At 43.7% G+C, this 21163-nt stretch overlaps 1 protein-coding gene across 1 annotated transcript; it reads right to left on the bottom strand.

Moving 5' to 3' along the window:
• Window positions 1-10660: 10660 nt before the first annotated feature.
• Window positions 10661-21143, bottom strand: LOC121367358. The gene is made up of 7 exons (XM_041491481.1): window positions 20965-21143; window positions 17119-17311; window positions 15993-16183; window positions 15225-15345; window positions 14588-14790; window positions 13577-13690; window positions 10661-11279 (listed from the first exon to the last, which is right to left on the bottom strand). Exons 1-7 carry the CDS (start codon window positions 20983-20985, stop codon window positions 10665-10667), a joined length of 1458 nt encoding a protein of 485 aa, XP_041347415.1. The 5' UTR covers window positions 20986-21143; the 3' UTR covers window positions 10661-10664.
• Between the last annotated feature and the right edge of the window lie 20 nt (window positions 21144-21163).

The raw sequence follows: 21163 nt of genomic DNA, 5'->3' as shown, positions 1-21163 counted from the left end.
GTCGGAGATCACCATCCCACATAACAGTCCTTGATATACCAGTTGTGGGGCACTGGTTGGGACGACAAGCCAGACAGCTACGTGTCGGAGATCACCATCCCACATAACAGTCCTTGATATACCAGTTGTGGGGCACTGGTTGGGACGACAAGCCAGACAGCTACGTGTCGGAGATCACCATCCCACATACAGCACATAACAGTCCTTGATATACCAGTTGTGGGGCACTGGTTGGGACGACAAGCCAGACAGCTACGTGTCGGAGATCACCATCCCACATAACAGTCCTTGATATACCAGTTGTGGGGCACTGGTTGGGACGACAAGCCAGACAGCTAAGTGTCGGAGATCACCATCCCACATAACAGTCCTTGATATACCAGTTGTGGGGCACTGGTTGGGACGACAAGCCAAACAGCTAAGTGTCGGAGATCACCATCCCACATAACAGTCCTTGATATACCAGTTGTGGGGCACTGGTTGGGACGACAAGCCAGACAGCTACGTGTCGGAGATCACCATCCCACATACAGCACATAACAGTCCTTGATATACCAGTTGTGGGGCACTGGTTGGGACGACAAGCCAGACAGCTACGTGTCGGAGATCACCATCCCACATACAGCACATAACAGTCCTTGATATACCAGTTGTGGGGCACTGGTTGGGACGACAAGCCAGACAGCTACGTGTCGGAGATCACCATCCCACATACAGCACATAACAGTCCTTGATATACCAGTTGTGGGGCACTGGTTGGGACGACACGCCAGACAGCTACGTGTTGGAGATCACCATCCCACATACAGCACATAACAGTCCTTGATATACCAGTTGTGGGGCACTGGTTGGGACGACAAGCCAGACAGCTACGTGTCGGAGATCACCATCCCACATACAGCACATAACAGTCCTTGATATACCAGTTGTGGGGCACTGGTTGGGACGACAAGCCAAACAGCTACGTGTCGGAGATCACCATCCCACATAACAGTCCTTGATATACCAGTTGTGGGGCACTGGTTGGGACGACACGCCAGACAGCTACGTGTCGGAGATCACCATCCCACATAACAGTCCTTGATATACCAGTTGTGGGGCACTGGTTGGGACGACACGCCAGACAGCTACGTGTCGGAGATCACCATCCCACATAACAGTCCTTGATATACCAGTTGTGGGGCACTGGTTGGGTCGACACGCCAGACAGCTACGTGTCGGAGATCACCATCCCACATAACAGTCCTTGATATACCAGTTGTGGGGCACTGGTTGGGACGACACGCCAGACAGCTACGTGTCGGAGATCACCATCCCACATAACAGTCCTTGATATACCAGTTGTGGGGCACTGGTTGGGACGACACGCCAGACAGCTACGTGTCGGAGATCACCATCCCACATACAGCACATAACAGTCCTTGATATACCAGTTGTGGGGCACTGGTTGGGACGACACGCCAGACAGCTACGTGTCGGAGATCACCATCCCACATAACAGTCCTTGATATACCAGTTGTGGGGCACTGGTTGGGACGACACGCCAGACAGCTACGTGTCGGAGATCACCATCCCACATAACAGTCCTTGATATACCAGTTGTGGGGCACTGGTTGGGACGACAAGCCAGACAGCTACGTGTGGGAGATCACCATCCCACATACAGCACATAACAGTCCTTGATATACCAGTTGTGGGGCACTGGTTGGGACGACAAGCCAGACAGCTACGTGTCGGAGATCACCATCCCACATAACAGTCCTTGATATACCAGTTGTGGGGCACTGGTTGGGACGACACGCCAGACAGCTACGTGTCGGAGATCACCATCCCACATAACAGTCCTTGATATACCAGTTGTGGGGCACTGGTTGGGACGACAAGCCAGACAGCTACGTGTCGGAGATCACCATCCCACATAACAGTCCTTGATATACCAGTTGTGGGGCACTGGTTGGGACGACAAGCCAGACAGCTACGTGTCGGAGATCACCATCCCACATAACAGTCCTTGATATACCAGTTGTGGGGCACTGGTTGGGACGACAAGCCAGACAGCTACGTGTCGGAGATCACCATCCCACATACAGCACATAACAGTCCTTGATATACCAGTTGTGGGGCACTGGTTGGGACGACACGCCAGACAGCTACGTGTCGGAGATCACCATCCCACATAACAGTCCTTGATATACCAGTTGTGGGGCACTGGTTGGGACGACAAGCCAGACAGCTACGTGTCGGAGATCACCATCCCACATACAGCACATAACAGTCCTTGATATACCAGTTGTGGGGCACTGGTTGGGACGACAAGCCAGACAGCTACGTGTCGGAGATCACCATCCCACATAACAGTCCTTGATATACCAGTTGTGGGGCACTGGTTGGGACGACAAGCCAGACAGCTACGTGTCGGAGATCACCATCCCACATAACAGTCCTTGATATACCAGTTGTGGGGCACTGGTTGGGACGACAAGCCAGACAGCTACGTGTCGGAGATCACCATCCCACATAACAGTCCTTGATATACCAGTTGTGGGGCACTGGTTGGGACGACAAGCCAGACAGCTAAGTGTCGGAGATCACCATCCCACATAACAGTCCTTGATATACCAGTTGTGGGGCACTGGTTGGGACGACAAGCCAGACAGCTACGTGTCGGAGATCACCATCCCACATAACAGTCCTTGATATACCAGTTGTGGGGCACTGGTTGGGACGACAAGCCAGACAGCTACGTGTCGGAGATCACCATCCCACATAACAGTCCTTGATATACCAGTTGTGGGGCACTGGTTGGGACGACAAGCCAGACAGCTACGTGTCGGAGATCACCATCCCACATAACAGTCCTTGATATACCAGTTGTGGGGCACTGGTTGGGACGACAAGCCAGACAGCTACGTGTCGGAGATCACCATCCCACATAACAGTCCTTGATATACCAGTTGTGGGGCACTGGTTGGGACGACAAGCCAGACAGCTACGTGTCGGAGATCACCATCCCACATAACAGTCCTTGATATACCAGTTGTGGGGCACTGGTTGGGACGACAAGCCAGACAGCTACGTGTCGGAGATCACCATCCCACATAACAGTCCTTGATATACCAGTTGTGGGGCACTGGTTGGGACGACAAGCCAGACAGCTACGTGTCGGAGATCACCATCCCACATAACAGTCCTTGATATACCAGTTGTGGGGCACTGGTTGGGACGACAAGCCAGACAGCTACGTGTCGGAGATCACCATCCCACATACAGCACATAACAGTCCTTGATATACCAGTTGTGGGGCACTGGTTGGGACGACAAGCCAGACAGCTACGTGTCGGAGATCACCATCCCACATAACAGTCCTTGATATACCAGTTGTGGGGCACTGGTTGGGACGACAAGCCAGACAGCTAAGTGTCGGAGATCACCATCCCACATAACAGTCCTTGATATACCAGTTGTGGGGCACTGGTTGGGACGACAAGCCAAACAGCTAAGTGTCGGAGATCACCATCCCACATAACAGTCCTTGATATACCAGTTGTGGGGCACTGGTTGGGACGACAAGCCAGACAGCTACGTGTCGGAGATCACCATCCCACATACAGCACATAACAGTCCTTGATATACCAGTTGTGGGGCACTGGTTGGGACGACAAGCCAGACAGCTACGTGTCGGAGATCACCATCCCACATACAGCACATAACAGTCCTTGATATACCAGTTGTGGGGCACTGGTTGGGACGACAAGCCAGACAGCTACGTGTCGGAGATCACCATCCCACATACAGCACATAACAGTCCTTGATATACCAGTTGTGGGGCACTGGTTGGGACGACACGCCAGACAGCTACGTGTTGGAGATCACCATCCCACATACAGCACATAACAGTCCTTGATATACCAGTTGTGGGGCACTGGTTGGGACGACAAGCCAGACAGCTACGTGTCGGAGATCACCATCCCACATACAGCACATAACAGTCCTTGATATACCAGTTGTGGGGCACTGGTTGGGACGACACGCCAGACAGCTACGTGTCGGAGATCACCATCCCACATAACAGTCCTTGATATACCAGTTGTGGGGCACTGGTTGGGACGACAAGCCAGACAGCTATGTGTCGGAGATCACCATCCCACATAACAGTCCTTGATATACCAGTTGTGGGGCACTGGTTGGGACGACAAGCCAGACAGCTACGTGTCGGAGATCACCATCCCACATACAGCACATAACAGTCCTTGATATACCAGTTGTGGGGCACTGGTTGGGACGACAAGCCAGACAGCTACGTGTGGGAGATCACCATCCCACATACAGCACATAACAGTCCTTGATATACCAGTTGTGGGGCACTGGTTGGGACGACACGCCAGACAGCTACGTGTCGGAGATCACCATCCCACATAACAGTCCTTGATATACCAGTTGTGGGGCACTGGTTGGGACGACACGCCAGACAGCTACGTGTCGGAGATCACCATCCCACATAACAGTCCTTGATATACCAGTTGTGGGGCACTGGTTGGGACGACAAGCCAGACAGCTAAGTGTCGGAGATCACCATCCCACATAACAGTCCTTGATATACCAGTTGTGGGGCACTGGTTGGGACGACAAGCCAGACAGCTAAGTGTGGGAGATCACCATCCCACATAACAGTCCTTGATATACCAGTTGTGGGGCACTGGTTGGGACGACAAGCCAGACAGCTACGTGTCGGAGATCACCATCCCACATAACAGTCCTTGATATACCAGTTGTGGGGCACTGGTTGGGACGACACGCCAGACAGCTACGTGTCGGAGATCACCATCCCACATAACAGTCCTTGATATACCAGTTGTGGGGCACTGGTTGGGACGACAAGCCAGACAGCTAAGTGTGGGAGATCACCATCCCACATAACAGTCCTTGATATACCAGTTGTGGGGCACTGGTTGGGACGACAAGCCAGACAAATAACAGTCCTTGATATACCAGTTGTGGGGCACTGGTTGGGACGACAAGCCAAACAGCTAAGTGTCGGAGATCACCATCCCACATAACAGTCCTTGATATACCAGTTGTGGGGCACTGGTTGGGACGACAAGCCAGACAGCTACGTGTGGGAGATTACCATCCCACATACAGCACATAACAGTCCTTGATATACCAGTTGTGGGGCACTGGTTGGGACGACAAGCCAGACAGCTACGTGTCGGGGATCACCATCCCACATACAGCACATAACAGTCCTTGATATACCAGTTGTGGGGCACTGGTTGGGACGACAAGCCAGACAGCTACGTGTGGGAGATCACCATCCCACATACAGCACATAACAGTCCTTGATATACCAGTTGTGGGGCACTGGTTGGGACGACACGCCAGACAGCTACGTGTCGGAGATCACCATCCCACATAACAGTCCTTGATATACCAGTTGTGGGGCACTGGTTGGGACGACAAGCCAGACAGCTAAGTGTGGGAGATCACCATCCCACATACAGCACATAACAGTCCTTGATATACCAGTTGTGGGGCACTGGTTGGGACGACACGCCAGACAGGCAAGTGTGGGAGATCACCATCCCACATAACAGTCCTTGATATACCAGTTGTGGGGCACTGGTTGGGACGACAAGCCAGACAGCTACGTGTGGGAGATCACCATCCCACATACAGCACATAACTGTCCTTGATAACCAGTTGTGGGGCACTGGTTGGGACGACAAGCCAGACAGCTAAGTGTCGGAGATCACTCGTTCTCCCTCCACTCAACTCGATGGTTTCACGTGAGCAGGAAATCGACTGCCTTGATGTAAAATGATACATTTCATTTGAAACATCATACGATTTCTCGCCTAGCACCATTTTCAACTTGCCTTGATCCTTCTCATGGTGAAGACTGGTATTATAAGAACATGACTGAATCTTTAACTTAATGGAAGCACAAACTGAACTGAGAGCAGGATATAAAAGGGAATTAACTACAGCAAAATATCAACCACAGCAAAGTATGGGGTCAATCAACTACATAACAAGAAACAATTTGTTCAGTATCATGTCGCGAATCACTATGCATGTTTCAGATATCCTACACAATTTAAAAACATTAAACAGTAGTTGCTAATCAATTTTCAATTGACTAGAAGTATCGCTAATCAAGATTTTAAAAACAAAATGTTCCTTGCACATTAATCAACAGTATATTTTGTTTCAAAATTAATTAAATATAATCCGTATTGTACATTTTACGTTAACAAAAAAACCATCAAGCAGTTTATAAATAATTTTATTATCACCACATTGATTTATAAACACTAACAAGAATGTTGCTGGAGTTATGTTTGTAAACCATGATTCACGGGTTCAGCTCACTCATCTGTACATCTTTAATGTCATTAAATACACCAAAAAACAGTTTCATTTCATTTAATTTTTACAAGAAGCAAAGTGAATTTTGACTGACCAGTATAAAGTCAGTAACACTCCAGCAAAATATGATTTCAAAAGGTGTTAAATCACACAGCTGTGTACTATATATAGTCTTAGTAACCAGTGTTCGAGATTAACATTTTGGGCAGTATCCCAGTTGGATACTAACATTTCAAACTCTGATATCCCACCTGAGAATTTAGTATCCCACTTAAATGAAATTCATAAACATCGTAACAAACTTGGACGACACTGTTATTTAACTTCACCAGTAAATAACGACTTTCATTATTTCAGCGAAAAATAAAAACGCAGGATTAAAAAAAAACCCAAAAAACTACATTATATGGTATCCCGGTGGGATACTGGGTTCTTGAAGTCTGGTATCCAGAAATAAATTCTGGTATCCCCGTGATATTTGGGATACTGTTAATCTCGAACACTGCTTAGTAGACGTCAGTTAGATAAATACACTGTATCTGCAGTCATTATTTCAATACAACACATTCTTGACAAATTATCAATTACTTCTCGGGTTGGCAAGTCTTACAATTTTTAATTCAGTTTGAATGTAATTTGTGTAATGCCCTGATCAGTAATGAAGCCAATACCTGGAATGTTAAATTTACTACGCTCAATAAACCATAATTCTCTGTTACGTGAAATACTCGAACATTACTTGAACATGCTTCGAGTACAATGATGTGACAGTTCTTGTGTTACACACAATAAATACACTGTCACCGACTGTTCTGCACAAAAACAACCCAGCTACATAACAAGCCAAGCCTATTCTGCTGCCGTTGAACAACCAGTCGTATAATTTCACACCTCGGCATGTTGTTCACATCACTCATAATCATACAGGCTGATCCCTGTATCCACGCACATGTATTTGTAATAAAACATAGTTTAGTGACTAGAACATTTAAGGTGGAAAAAAAAAAATTCAATGCATTCTACCATAACACATTTTCTCCATGAAATATTAAGACAATTATTTCTGTCCAAGCAAGATTGCTAACAACAGGCAACAAGCATAGCAAGGTCAACAGGCCCTACCTACTAGATATTTAAAAATGTACTGAAAACATGAAAATAAGTGATGAAATATTAATAATTTAGACCTATATGAGAAGAGGCGATGGGAGGTTGTCATGAAAACCTTCATTATAAAAGCTATGTTGTTAATTTGTAGTGTTAAATTATATTTAAGTTAAAGGAACCATTATCTATTATCTATTTGGCGAAAGCCTCAACAAGCACACAGTTAAAGCAGGTGGATAAGTTGATTCGTTCTGGGATGACAAGGAGATGATCATTTCACGATACTACACTAGTGACCTTCTTGGTCATGCTAAGGCCACAGATGATGGAGAGCATCATGGGATGCATAAAAAGGTATAACAATTAGAGATATGCTTCAAATATCGATGGATCAACCAAGTGTAAATTGGAAAATTGACACTGGATTCTTTGCAGAGAGAATACTCAAGGAACTCTCCAACAAGAAGAAAAGCTTAGAGAAACAAGCCATGGAGTTTAGCATGGAGTGCAAAGAAATGCTGATTAAAATAGTGGAGAAGCTGCAGAACATAAGCCCTCTCCAGTACTCCATGGTTAGAAATACCGATTGCCGTGACCCCGGGAAAATGGCAAAAATCCCAAGTGGTGCTAAATCCCATTTCAGGAGTATGTACTGGTTACTTGTGTAAAGTGGAAAAGCCAAGGAATCGGATGGAGACGAAATACTGAACCTCTTTGCGCAGCACTCGATGAAATTATGAAAGCAAACAAGTTCCTATTTTCATCTTTCACTCCATACAGCATGACAGTGGACACCTTCCACTATGTTCCTCACCAGCACAGTGCTTGTGCTCTCACATGGACAGGCATCAGTTGAGAGGTTTCAGCATTAACCAGGAATGCAGTGAGGACAATCAAAGCATCAAACTGCATTAGGAACTAACGAACTAGAGAAGTGAACTATGTAGACAAGAAAAACAATAAAATATAAGATGTATCATCATGTTGACAAAATATTCTGGTACTACACTGGTACTACTGTGGCTGTGAATCTGACCAACAGGTCACAGCGACACACTGGTACTACCGTGGCTGTGCATCTGACCAACAGGTCACAGCGACACACTGGTACTACCATGGCTGTGCATCTGACCAACAGGTCACAGCGACACACTGGTACTACCGTGGCTGTGCATCTGACCAACAGGTCACAGCGACACACTGGTACTACTGTGGCTGTGCATCTGAACAACAGGTGTTGTTACATCGACACACTGGTACTACCGTGGCTGTGAATCTGACCAACAGGTCACAGCGACACACTGGTACTACCGTGGCTGTGCATCTGACCAACAGGTGTTGTTACATCGACACACTGGTACTACCGTGGCTGTGCATCTGACCAACAGGTGTTGTTACAGCAACACACTGGTACTACCGTAGTTGTGCATCTGACCAACAGGTCACAGCGACACACTGGTAGTACCGTGGCTGTGCATCTGACCAAGAGTTCAGTGACACACTGGTACTACCGTGGCTGTGAATCTGACCAACAGGTGTTGTTACAGCGACACACTGGTACTACCGTGGCTGTGAATCTGACCAACAGGTGTTGTTACATCGACACACTGGTACTACCGTGGCTGTGCATCTGACCAACAGGTCACAGCGACACACTGGTACTACCATGGCTGTGCATCTGACCAACAGGTCACAGCAACACACTGGTACTACTGTGGCTGTGCATCTGAACAACAGGTGTTGTTACATCGACACACTGGTACTACCGTGGCTGTGCATCTGACCAACAGGTCACAGCGACACACTGGTACTACCGTGGCTGTGCATCTGACCAACAGGTCACAGCGACACACTGGTACTACCGTGGCTGTGCATCTGACCAACAGGTGTTGTTACATCGACACACTGGTACTACCGTGGCTGTGCATCTGACCAACAGGTGTTGTTACAGCAACACACTGGTACTACCGTAGTTGTGCATCTGACCAACAGGTCACAGCGACACACTGGTAGTACCGTGGCTGTGCATCTGACCAAGAGTTCAGTGACACACTGGTACTACCGTGGCTGTGAATCTGACCAACAGGTGTTGTTACAGCGACACACTGGTACTACCGTGGTTGTGCATCTGACCAACAGGTCACAGCAACACACTGGTACAACCGTGGCTGTAAATCTGACCAACAGGTCTTGTTACAGTAAGACATTTGTACTACCGTGGCTGTGCATCTGACCAATAGGTGTTGTCACAGCAACACACTGGTACTACCGTGGCTGTGCATGTGACCAACAGGTGTTGTCACAGCGACACACTGGTACTACCGTGGTTGTGCATCTGACCAACAGGTCACAGTGACACACTGGTACTACCGTGGCTGTGCATCTGACCAACAGGTGTTGTTACAGCGACACACTGGTACTACCGTAGTTGTGCATCTGACCAACAGGTCACAGCGACACACTGGTAGTACCGTGGTTGTGCATCTGACCAAGAGTTCAGTGACACACTGGTACAACCGTGGCTGTGAATCTGACCAACAGGTGTTGTTACAGCGACACACTGGTACTACCGTGGTTGTGCATCTGACCAACAGGTCACAGCGACACACTGTTACAACCGTGGCTGTAAATCTGACCAACAGGTGTTGTTACAGTAAGACATTTGTACTACCGTGGCTGTGCATCTGACCAATAGGTGTTGTCACAGCGACACACTGGTACTACCGCGGCTGTGCATGTGACCAACAGGTGTTGTCACAGCGACACACTGGTACTACCGTGGCTGTGCATCTGACCAACAGATGTTGTCACAGCGACACACTGGTACTACCGTGGCTGTGCATCTGACCAACAGATGTTGTCACAGTGACACACTGGTACTACTGTGGCTGTGCATCTGTGCATTTTGTTCAACTATATAAATAATAACTGCAGTCTAATGTTTGTCTTCATCTACCATTCAGTTTCCAGTCCTTTTGTTTCAGATACAATTACTCATTTGTAAAATTCTCAATTATAATTAAAATATACGGCTAACTGAATGAGCAGAAAATTGAAACAAATTATCTATTAAACTTAAAAAACTCCAGTTATTACATGAAATCTGTTTGCTAAAACGAAATTCGCCATTGTTTTTAAAATTCGGATTTGATGAATTTGGCAGAGCTAGATTTGCCATAACACCAATGCTATCTTTTACATTTTCTTTTCGCCTTTGGTTCCGATGACAGGGGGTTGTTTTCACTGAGCTGCCCACTGGTCCCCACCCCGGATCTGTTTAAATCAGAGTCTTGGTCCAGATCAACCTGTTCATGCTTGATAGACGGGGAACAGTTACTTCCCTCCTCCACGCACATCACCAGTGGAGATGCCATCACCATGGAAACATTTATCTGGTCGTCCTGCGACGACGTTGACACGACCATTTCCTCCTCTGTAATCCCGCTCCCACTGTAGTTACCGGCATTACCGTTATCCACCACATTCCTTTCACCCGCACTCTCCACCTCGTTGTGTGTCAGGTCTTCCTCTTTCAGAATGGTCACCCCTTGTTCGGGCTGTATTTCTGTGTTTGCTGAGAAGCCAACTTGAAGAACTTTAGTGGACTGTGGTCCGCCGTGTGCGAGCTGCGTAATGTACGCAGTTCTCAGCTGACCGAGCTGTGCCTGGATCAACTCGCGGTGCTGTGTTTCCAGTTCGCTGATCAGACTCTGCAGGTTCACTGACGAGTTGGCGCTCAGCTGCTGCAGTAGCTCGGACTCGCGCTTCTTGTAACTGTTGATCTCAGCACACAGGATCTGGGACTGTTGGGGCAAGAAAGAAAAACAATTCCAGAAATTGTATATTTGTTTCTAATTATCAAATAATTGGCATCCAATAGCTGATGATCAATGTGTAAACAAAAACAAATAGATAAAAAGTTGATATGTTTATGGTAAATATTATCTATTAATATAAAAATAATGCCAGCTGTAAAATATAATTATAGTTATAAATTGCTAATTCTAATTTTAATGCAATTCCAAGAGATTTTTTTATGTGAAGTTTAGGTTTTGATTTTTATTAATCTAAAATCCCATACCCCAACACCCCTCCGTTATCAACCCCACACAATTCCGTACCCCCACTACCAACCCCACACAATTCCTTACCCCCACTACCAACCCCACACAATTCCGTACCCCCACTACCAACCCCACAATTCCGTACCCCCACTACCAACCCCACACAATTCCTTACCCCCACTACCAACCCCACACAATTCCTTACCCCCACTACCAACCCCACAATTCCTTACCCTCACTACCAACCCCACAAATTCCTTACCCCCGCAACCAACCCCACAATTCCTTAGCCCCACTACCAACCCCACACAATTCCTTACCCCCACTACCAAACCCCCACAATTCCTTAGCCCCACTACCAACCACACACAATTCCTTAGCCCCACACAATTCCTTACCCCCACTACCAACCCCACACAATTCCTTACCCCCACTACCAACCCCACACAATTCCTTACCCCCACTACCAACCCCACACAATTCCTTACCCCCACTACCAATTCCTTACCCTCACTACCACACAATTCCTTAGCCCCACTACCAACCCCACACAATTCCTTACCCCCACTACCAACCCCACAATTCCTTAGCCCCACTACCAACCCCACACAATTCCTTACCCCCACTACCAACCCCACACAATTCCTTATCCCCACTACCAACCCCACACAATTCCTTAGCCCCACTACCAACCCCACACAATTCCTTAGCCCCACTACCAACCCCACACAATTCCTTATCCCCACTACCAACCCCACACTACCACTACCAACCACACACAATTCCTTATCCCCACTACCAACCACACACAATTCCTTAGCCCCACCCCACACAATTCCTTATCCCCACTACCAACCCCACACAATTCCTTATCCCCACTACCAACCACACACAATTCCTTACCCCCACTACCAACCCCACACAATTCCTTAGCCCCACTACCAACCACACACAATTCCTTATCCCCACTACCAACCACACACAATTCCTTAGCCCCACTACCAACCCCACACAATTCCTTAGCCACACACAATTCCTTAGCCACACACAATTCCTTATCCCCACTACCAACCCCACACAATTCCTTATCCCCACTACCAACCCCACACAATTCCTTATCCCCACTACCAACCCCACACAATTCCTTACCCCCACTACCAACCCCACACAATTCCTTATCCCCACTACCAACCCCACACAATTCCTTATCCCCACTACCAACCACACAATTCCTTATCCCCACTACCAACCCCACACAATTCCTTATCCCCACTACCAACCCCACACAATTCCTTAGCCCCACTACCAACCACACACAATTCCTTAACCCCACTACCAACCCCACACAATTCCTTATCCCCACAATTCCTTACCCCACTACCAACCACACACAATTCCTTACCCCCACTACCAACCACACACAATTCCTTACCCCCACTACCAACCCCACACAATTCCTTACCCCCACTACCAACCCCACACAATTCCTTATCCCCACTACCAACCCCACAATTCCTTACCCCCACTACCAACCCCACACAATTCCTTATCCCCACTACCAACCCCACAATTCCTTATCCCCACTACCAACCCCACAATTCCTTATCCCCACTACCAACCCCACACAATTCCTTAGCCCCACTACCAACCACACACAATTCCTTAGCCCCACCCCACACAATTCCTTATCCCCACTACCAACCCCACACAATTCCTTATCCCCACTACCAACCCCACAATTCCTTATCCCCACTACCAACCCCACAATTCCTTATCCCCACTACCAACCCACAATTCCTTATCCCCACTACCAACCCCACACAATTCCTTAGCCCCACTACCAACCCCACAATTCCTTATCCCCACTACCAACTCCACACAATTCCTTAGCCCCACTACCAACCCCACAATTCCTTACCCCCACTACCAACCCCACACAATTCCTTATCCCCACTACCAACCCCACAATTCCTTATCCCCACTACCAACCCCACACAATTCCTTAGCCCCACTACCAACCACACACAATTCCGTACCTGAAGTTTGAGCCTCTCAACTTCTGCCAGTAAAGCAGCATTGTCCTTTTCCAGTTTACTGCAATGATCTTCAAGCACTTCATACTTCTTACCACAGATCTTGTCATCTTTCTCCTGAAAACAGGAACACACCAAGTAACCACAAATTAACGTTACGAAGAGATGGTCCACACATTATGATAAAGACAACTGTACTGAGTAGTAATACATACTGACTGACGTCAATTTGGTGACAATTGTATATGATATAATACAGGATGATTTCTGTCTGGATTCAACAAAATCAAAGGTGATAAATAGGTGTTACTATTCCAATGGTGATGGTCAAATTTTTTAATTTAGGTCTACATTGAATTCTTTTCATTAGTTGTATCAAAATGTGTACCAACTGTTCATCTAAGTTTTATAGCAGATTTTAAAAAATCATGTTTTCTTTTTTTATTTATTAAATATTTAAAACTATCATAAATTTTACACCTTGAATTAAAAAAAAAAAATGTATTGTTGGCTAGACCTTTAATTCTGTGGAATTTGTTAATACTTCAAGGCTATCCTTAAAATTAAATAGGTCCAATATAACCTGAGCCAGCATTTTAGGCAATATTTTAGTTTTTTGGTTGTATTACTGTATAAATGGCCAGAAGAAACCGATTCTGTGGAGCCTCAATGAGTGCAGCTCTCTGTATTGCAGCTGGTCAAGTTGTAACCCATCTCAGTGTTTCAACATTTATCTGCCCACATCCCCACCGCCACTGTGTTTGGACTACCCACCTCCCCTGTGTTTGGACTACCCACCTCCCCACCACCGCTGTTTGGACTACCCACCTCCCCACTGCCGCTGTGTTTGGACTACCCACCACCGCTGTTTGAACTACCCACCTCCACTGTGCTTGAACTACCCACCTCCGCCATGTTTAATACCCACCTTCCGTGTTTGAACTAACCACCTCCTCACTGCCGCTGTGTTTGAACTACCCACCTCCCCACTGCCGCTGTGTTCAAACTACCCACCTCCTCACCGCTGCTGTGTTTGCTCTGCGTGACGATGTGCACATCCAGTGGACTGTCGAGCCGCGCAGTCTCCAGGTGCTCCTCCGAGATGATCATGATTGTCTGGCCGTCGGCCGTGTTGATCGTCTCGTTGGCCGCGATCGACACTTGGAAACCCCCATCAGACATCACCTTGTCACTGTACTCGGACTCCTCCCCACACACTGCAACAACAACAACCAGTCAAATCACACTTGGTCATCTATCATTTAGTTTGTATTATAGGATAACAGACCTGTAGGAAACAATCCCTGCAATTGTCCACGGCAACTGGTAATACCATGGAGTTTGTAATTTTCCACAGCACTTTTTGGCAATGGACTATATTCAGGGTTCTTTTCAATGACATGTTTTTTGCCATGGACATTTTAATTACTGGGGTCACACTGGAAAGAAATTTGTTTGAGCAAGTTTTCAGAAACAAGTTTTCAGATATGTGAGATGTTTGTTTGAAAATTCAGCCACTTTGTATAAAAACTGGCAATTAGCTAATTTAGCAATGGGCAGAGTGAGCTCTGGGAATGCAACAGAACAATGATATACTATTTTAATGGTAGCGGTGGAAACTAAGTCACTACAGAATTTGCTTTACACTGACCTTGATCTGGGGACGCCAGGCAAGCAGCCTCGGTGAGTACCGGGTGTATGACCCCCTCATCCTGAATGTTTGTCGTGGCGTCATGGTTCTCCACATCATCCGTAACAGACTGAGTCACATCCTGAAACCAAATCACAAATTCTTATCATGGAAAATGATGAAAAGATGACACTTAAAGCTATAACCAACTGCTTCATTATCAACCTTTTATTTTATGTTGCATCTATGGTTAGATACAGCTACAATAAAGACTTGAAGTACTGTTAAGTGCTCACCAGTTAAACAATTTATATCATGCTATATAATATTAGTATGGATTACACTTGCTGCTCTCTCATTCAACAGCTTTATTTATTAATGCATCCTCACACTTCATACACAAAGGATATTTGTAATGACACCTGACCATGTTTTAAACTAAGGCTACCAGTAACATGTTGTAACAATTGCTGATGAGGAAAACAGTTTTTACTATGAAGGCTACTTCTACCTCTTGGCAAAAAATATCTGTTATATGCATTTTCCCAAAGACAAGTAAGCACATACCATATTCTTTGATATACCAGTTAACTACCACTGGTTAAAATCAAACCTCGCTGTTTAAGGTGAGATATCACTTCCGCTCCCCATCACTCCCTGAGATTAGTTCAAGGAAAGGAGATTTACAATTAATTAGTCCCCTCGATCTTTCCTCAAGACGAGATCTAAAATTTATTTAGAACCGTTTCTTAGGATGTACATTGTGTTTCCTATATTAAAAGCATTTACCTGAGCAATCTGTATCTGAAACGTTGTTTGAGGATTTCTGAAATGCGTTCTGTAGTGTTTTAAAGCCTCATCGCGTCGGTTAAAGCCATTCCGACACTTGTAGCAGTGCCAGTGAGCTCCCTTGAACTTCTTCTCCCCTTTGATAATTCCAACAATGTCGCAGTGGTCACAACAGCGCAGAATTTTTAGAGCTGCACACAAAAAACACATTATAAATACAGTAGCCAAGTTAACACAATATTTACATTTATTACATACATAGCAATGAAATATATAGATCTACGGAAACCATAAAAGTCACATCCGGTGAAAAGTATTTTAGCTACAGTGAAAATATAGAAGTCGTATTTACTTTTTTGTAAAAGTGCATGATTAAGTTATCTCCCTTTGTCTCGGTTCTTCGTATTTAAATTTTATGATTACCAATGCATCTGATCGTATTTGAAAAATAAAAAATGTAATTTAAACAACTGTACCTATAAAAAAGGGACACGAAGTGCAATAATGATAAAATATCAGAAACGAATTGAATACGAAGCTAAATAATGATGACACAATGCAGTGTCATCAAGTGTAAGTGTAAGAATTTAACGGCATTCGACTCGTTTTGTTTTTGTGGGAGTTTTTAGAGGATCGCTTTGTCAAGTATGTTTGCACTGCAGTATTGTTAAATAAATGTTAATAAAGATAAATTTTAATCAAATTTCTTTTAAAAGTCTATGGTAAAGTAAATTTTCTGGCAAAGTTCCATAGGAAGAAATATATCATGACGTTATGTGTTTTCGATAGGATAAGCGAAAGATAATACCAAAAAGCGAAAGATATTGTAAAAAATTAGGAAATATGTATATAATAAATAGACCATTTCATGGTGTTTTTCCGAATACGATTTTTATGTCAATGAGTGGTGTGTGAAAACCATATTTTCACTCATTGCTTCGCAATTCGTGAAAATATGGTTTTCACACACCATCCGTTGACATAAAAATCGTATTCGAAAAACCCCATGAAATAGCCTCTATATAGTACAAGCAAGTACGTTCTACTTAATGGAACTGAAAATTGTAGCTTTTCCACAGATTAACTGACTCAAATGCATTCAGAAGGTGAATCAATAATGTCTTACCTGCAAACTCAATTCCCTTATCAACATGTTTCACCCTATAGTGGGCTTTCAAGATAACAGGGTCCTGGTAGAAATCGGTTTTCACACAAAAGGGGCAGTGCATATGTGGTATCTTTGTTGAGCATTCTGGATCGGAACAAATAGTTGGCGTGTAGTTGTTCTCGGCACCTTTGATTCGAATACTGGGATGAGTCTGAAAAACAATTGTAATGATGGGAACTGAATGTTTTGTGTGCAGTTATTAGTTTGTATCATCTAATTTATTAATAATTTATTAAATCATGGGTCAATCTCAAAAGGCACTGTTTCTGCCAGATGATATGAAGGGTAAAGTCATAAAAATGAATGGATAAATTTCGATAATTTTTACAAAAATTATTATAGTTAGAGAAGTGAGCACTGTATAAATGTTTTGAATACCAGTAAATGAACTGCAATATCTGATTTCAAGCTATTTCAAGCCTGTAACCACCTAGAATTGGGCACTCATCTGTTGTGTTATTATTATTTTTTGGCAGAAAGCCTGAACGGGTTTAAAATTTAGATTAATACAATAAAAATAAAAATATTTAGATTTGAAATTTGTTTGCTCATTTAAATTGTCAACCAGCATCTGATTTTATAGTTCAAAGAAATCAATGACAACTTGTCAGTGACAACAACTGCTTTCACAAAAATGTTGATTTGTGGCAGGCTCCTCATCATTTGCTCAAGTGTCCTCTGGCCCTAGTCTATTTATATGTGAGAGCAGGACTCTATAGCACTCTACTAGTATGTCAATTTTGTGTAACTAAATGGCTGCACTCAACATATTTTATTTACAGTTATATGGCGTCAGACATATGGTTATGGACCACACAGATACTAAGAGACGAAACCCACTGTCACCACTATGGGCTACTCTTTCCGATTAGCAGCAAGGGATCTTTTATATGCACCATCTCACAGACCGGGTTGTGTACATGGAACGAGAAATAGCCCAATTGGCCCACCGACGGGGATCGATCCCACACTGACCGTGCATCGAGTGAACACCCAGGGTAGAGTTAATGTTGTTATCGGGTAAATTTGGATTACTAGTATTTATTTCAAATGGGAGGGGGGGGTTTAATTTTAAGTTGTTTGCCGTTATAGGCAAAATGTCTTTATAATGAGCCATTGTGTGTGTACGTTATTATTATTATTATTATTATTATTATTTATGTGGTAAATTAGTGTAATAAAATGTTATTGTGATACATTTTCTGTTAAAAACATGTAATAAAGTGTTAACCAGTGATACCATTATTTTTATACATATATTTTTGGACTGCCTGTGATATATATTGCTTATATCGGTTAACATCATTAGTAATGAGAATTAATTTAGTGTTATGGTACAATAACTATTTCCTTTGGCCGTTTTGACTTGCATGTTCAGGACCATTTCGACCGTATATACTCCTTGCACACGATATCGCAGAATTTACATTTTTGCAATTTAGCACGCGCAAAGCCCCCTGGTGGCACGTTTATTATTAGAAATGTGATGACAGACAACACATTGTTTTGCCCGTTTACCAATTTGAAAAAATTTCAAAATTTTTGGTAAGTATTCATAGTTTTACTGTTTGGTCATAAAATAACAGAGTGATTTTACTGACACCCACATGCTTATAAATAGCCCCAGTACCTAACATACACACATACAGTTCTGCTCTGACAGCTATCAAACTATCGTCTGGTTGTTGACAATCAAAACGATGCTATACACGGTCACAGTGTTACTATATTTAGAACATGCGACCTCTAGAAAAGTATGGAAACATTTAAGGGCCATGCCTATATTTATTGGCAATTTAAACAAAACACATAACTTTTAAAGCTGCACACCCTAGTTCCATCCAGCGAAAATAAATTATAATTTGGTTAATCTACAAACCTGTAACACACTTAGATCACGTTTTTATCAAATGGAGTGAAAAAGAAGGTTTTATATCGATAAATACCATGGGAATCCCCATGTCCCAATTGCTTGAAATAATTTTGAAAGTTTGTATTCTGATGTCACCGGTAGATGTCGCTCGAAGCACAACAATGCCTACGTCACGACAAATTTCACAGACTTGGGGTACATTCTTTTCACCTCTCCTGGACATGTTCCAACTGTTCTGTCCTGGTTGTATCCCCTCTCCAGATATCGTAGTACTTAGCAAAATTATTGGTTTTAAGGGTTTGTAACGTTTTGTATTGAGATACTTACTTGTCTGAACTTTATTGTTACTGAAAATTTTCACTAACTGTGAAGAAAAATCTCACAAATGAACAACAACAAATCGGATGTTGATTGCGCGAACCGTGCACGAGAAAACAAACCGAACCAAAATGATAACGGTCACGTGGTATACCAACGTCTGTGACATTAAAATGGAAATATCCCGTCTAAAAATAGATTAGACCTTGTCTGCTCAACGTTTTTTTCTCAAACGTGCGTCAGTTTTTCAGAAATACGAAAAATGCATTTTGTGGTATTACAAACACCAGGATTATCAGGATTACCAAAAAACACTTCAGGTGAATGGAAATGTATATTCTAAATAATAAACGGTAAGTAAAGTGCAATTTTATTTGTGAAAAAATGGGTTTAATAGCGAAAAACAACGCCGTAATGGTTAACAACTAGCCGTAACTAGGGTGTGTCCCTTTAATATGTTCTATTCTTGGTTTCATTCGATAAATATTGATTATATAACTGTTGAATCTCACTAATACAATGAACAATTTTAAAAAATGCCTGTGGACACGGTCTTGCAGAAGAAGAATAATTATTATCACCAACTTTTCCATTGGAAAATGTAAATATGTTACTACAATTGAAAAACGAAACGTTTGACGTTAACTTTTGTTCGTCCTTGTGTTGAAGTTTGTTTACTAGACATTACTACAAATGTGTTTACAAAAAGAGCAATTTTTGACCCGTGCGGTCCACCATATTGTAACGTTTGCGATTTACCACGATATCGTGGTAACCTCCCTTGAACGGAAGCCAGTGCTATGGTGTACTTCCATCATCTATTTTAATGTTAGAACTGCATTTATTTGTCAACACAATGGCATGGGCATGATGCAGATATAGCAAAAATTGCAATCCAAGTACATTTACCTTCATATATGTTAGTGCATTTCTTTATTTCTTCCAAATAGCTAAGTATCGCGATATCGTGGTACCCCAGTATACCAAATGAGGACACTTGGGCTACCTATCATGTTTATTTGTTTAACACTATAAAATACAACTGTAACCAAAGTACCCATAACCCAAAAAAAATTAAAAATAAAAATAATAATAATAATAAAAAAAAATTGTCAACTGTTGGTGACATTAATAATCATGCATTTTATTGAATTCCAAAGCAGATGATTCTTCAAAATACATTTCATTCAACACTGTGTACATATTATCACTAAACCTTGTGGGAAATGCAAGTTTGACACAACGGATTGCACATGTCATTAATATTAAAAAGAAGAAGGAACCCAAACACTTTCGATACCCCCCCCCCCCCCCCCCCCCCCCTCTTCTTCCAAAGGCACAAACTACGAATATCACCCATGATCAGTGTCGGTGCCCAAAGTGCTACAAAAAAGTAGTTCACCAGAAAAACTTTTTTCTTGTGAAAATTTATCTCGTTTAACTGATGGAACAGTTAGTGTGAACTATGTGTGACGAAAACATATATAAATAAATAACACGAAAAAAGCGTCTGCTAAATGCAACAATTTTCACCAAATCGCAAAGATAAATAGCACAACAAAACAAAATGGCGCTTCCTGACAATGGGATATTTTTACAATGAGTTTTCCTACCATAAATGCCAGTGGATTCATCGCCTGTTACCGATGCACTGATATGTAATAAAAATACAAGTAAACATCAAAAGTTGAGGAAGTATAGCCCACTACTACTATAAACATGTGTAAACGTCATGAAAATTGGGAAACCAATGATGGCGATTTTGATGACGTCACGTCGTCTCTCGTTCTTTCTTTTTTTCTTATTTTATTT

This window comes from Gigantopelta aegis, chromosome 3 (assembly GCF_016097555.1).
Source record: "Gigantopelta aegis isolate Gae_Host chromosome 3, Gae_host_genome, whole genome shotgun sequence".
Lineage (NCBI taxonomy): Eukaryota > Metazoa > Mollusca > Gastropoda > Neomphalida > Peltospiridae > Gigantopelta > Gigantopelta aegis.
The sequence above is the reverse complement of the archived record's forward strand: the minus strand, read 5'-3'. Positions and strand labels throughout refer to the sequence as shown.

What these genes read in the sequence shown, in the direction of transcription:
- LOC121367358 (XM_041491481.1), bottom strand. Translation starts at nt 20,985, where the DNA reads ATGAATCCACTGGCATTTATG. An exon ending in TGAATCCACTGGCATTTATG is followed by an intron (nt 17,312 to 20,964) that starts GTAGGAAAACTC and finishes ATTGTTTTTCAG; the next exon opens with ACTCATCCCAGTATTCGAAT. An exon ending in TTCAGATACAGATTGCTCAG is followed by an intron (nt 15,346 to 15,992) that starts GTAAATGCTTTT and finishes ATTTGGTTTCAG; the next exon opens with GATGTGACTCAGTCTGTTAC.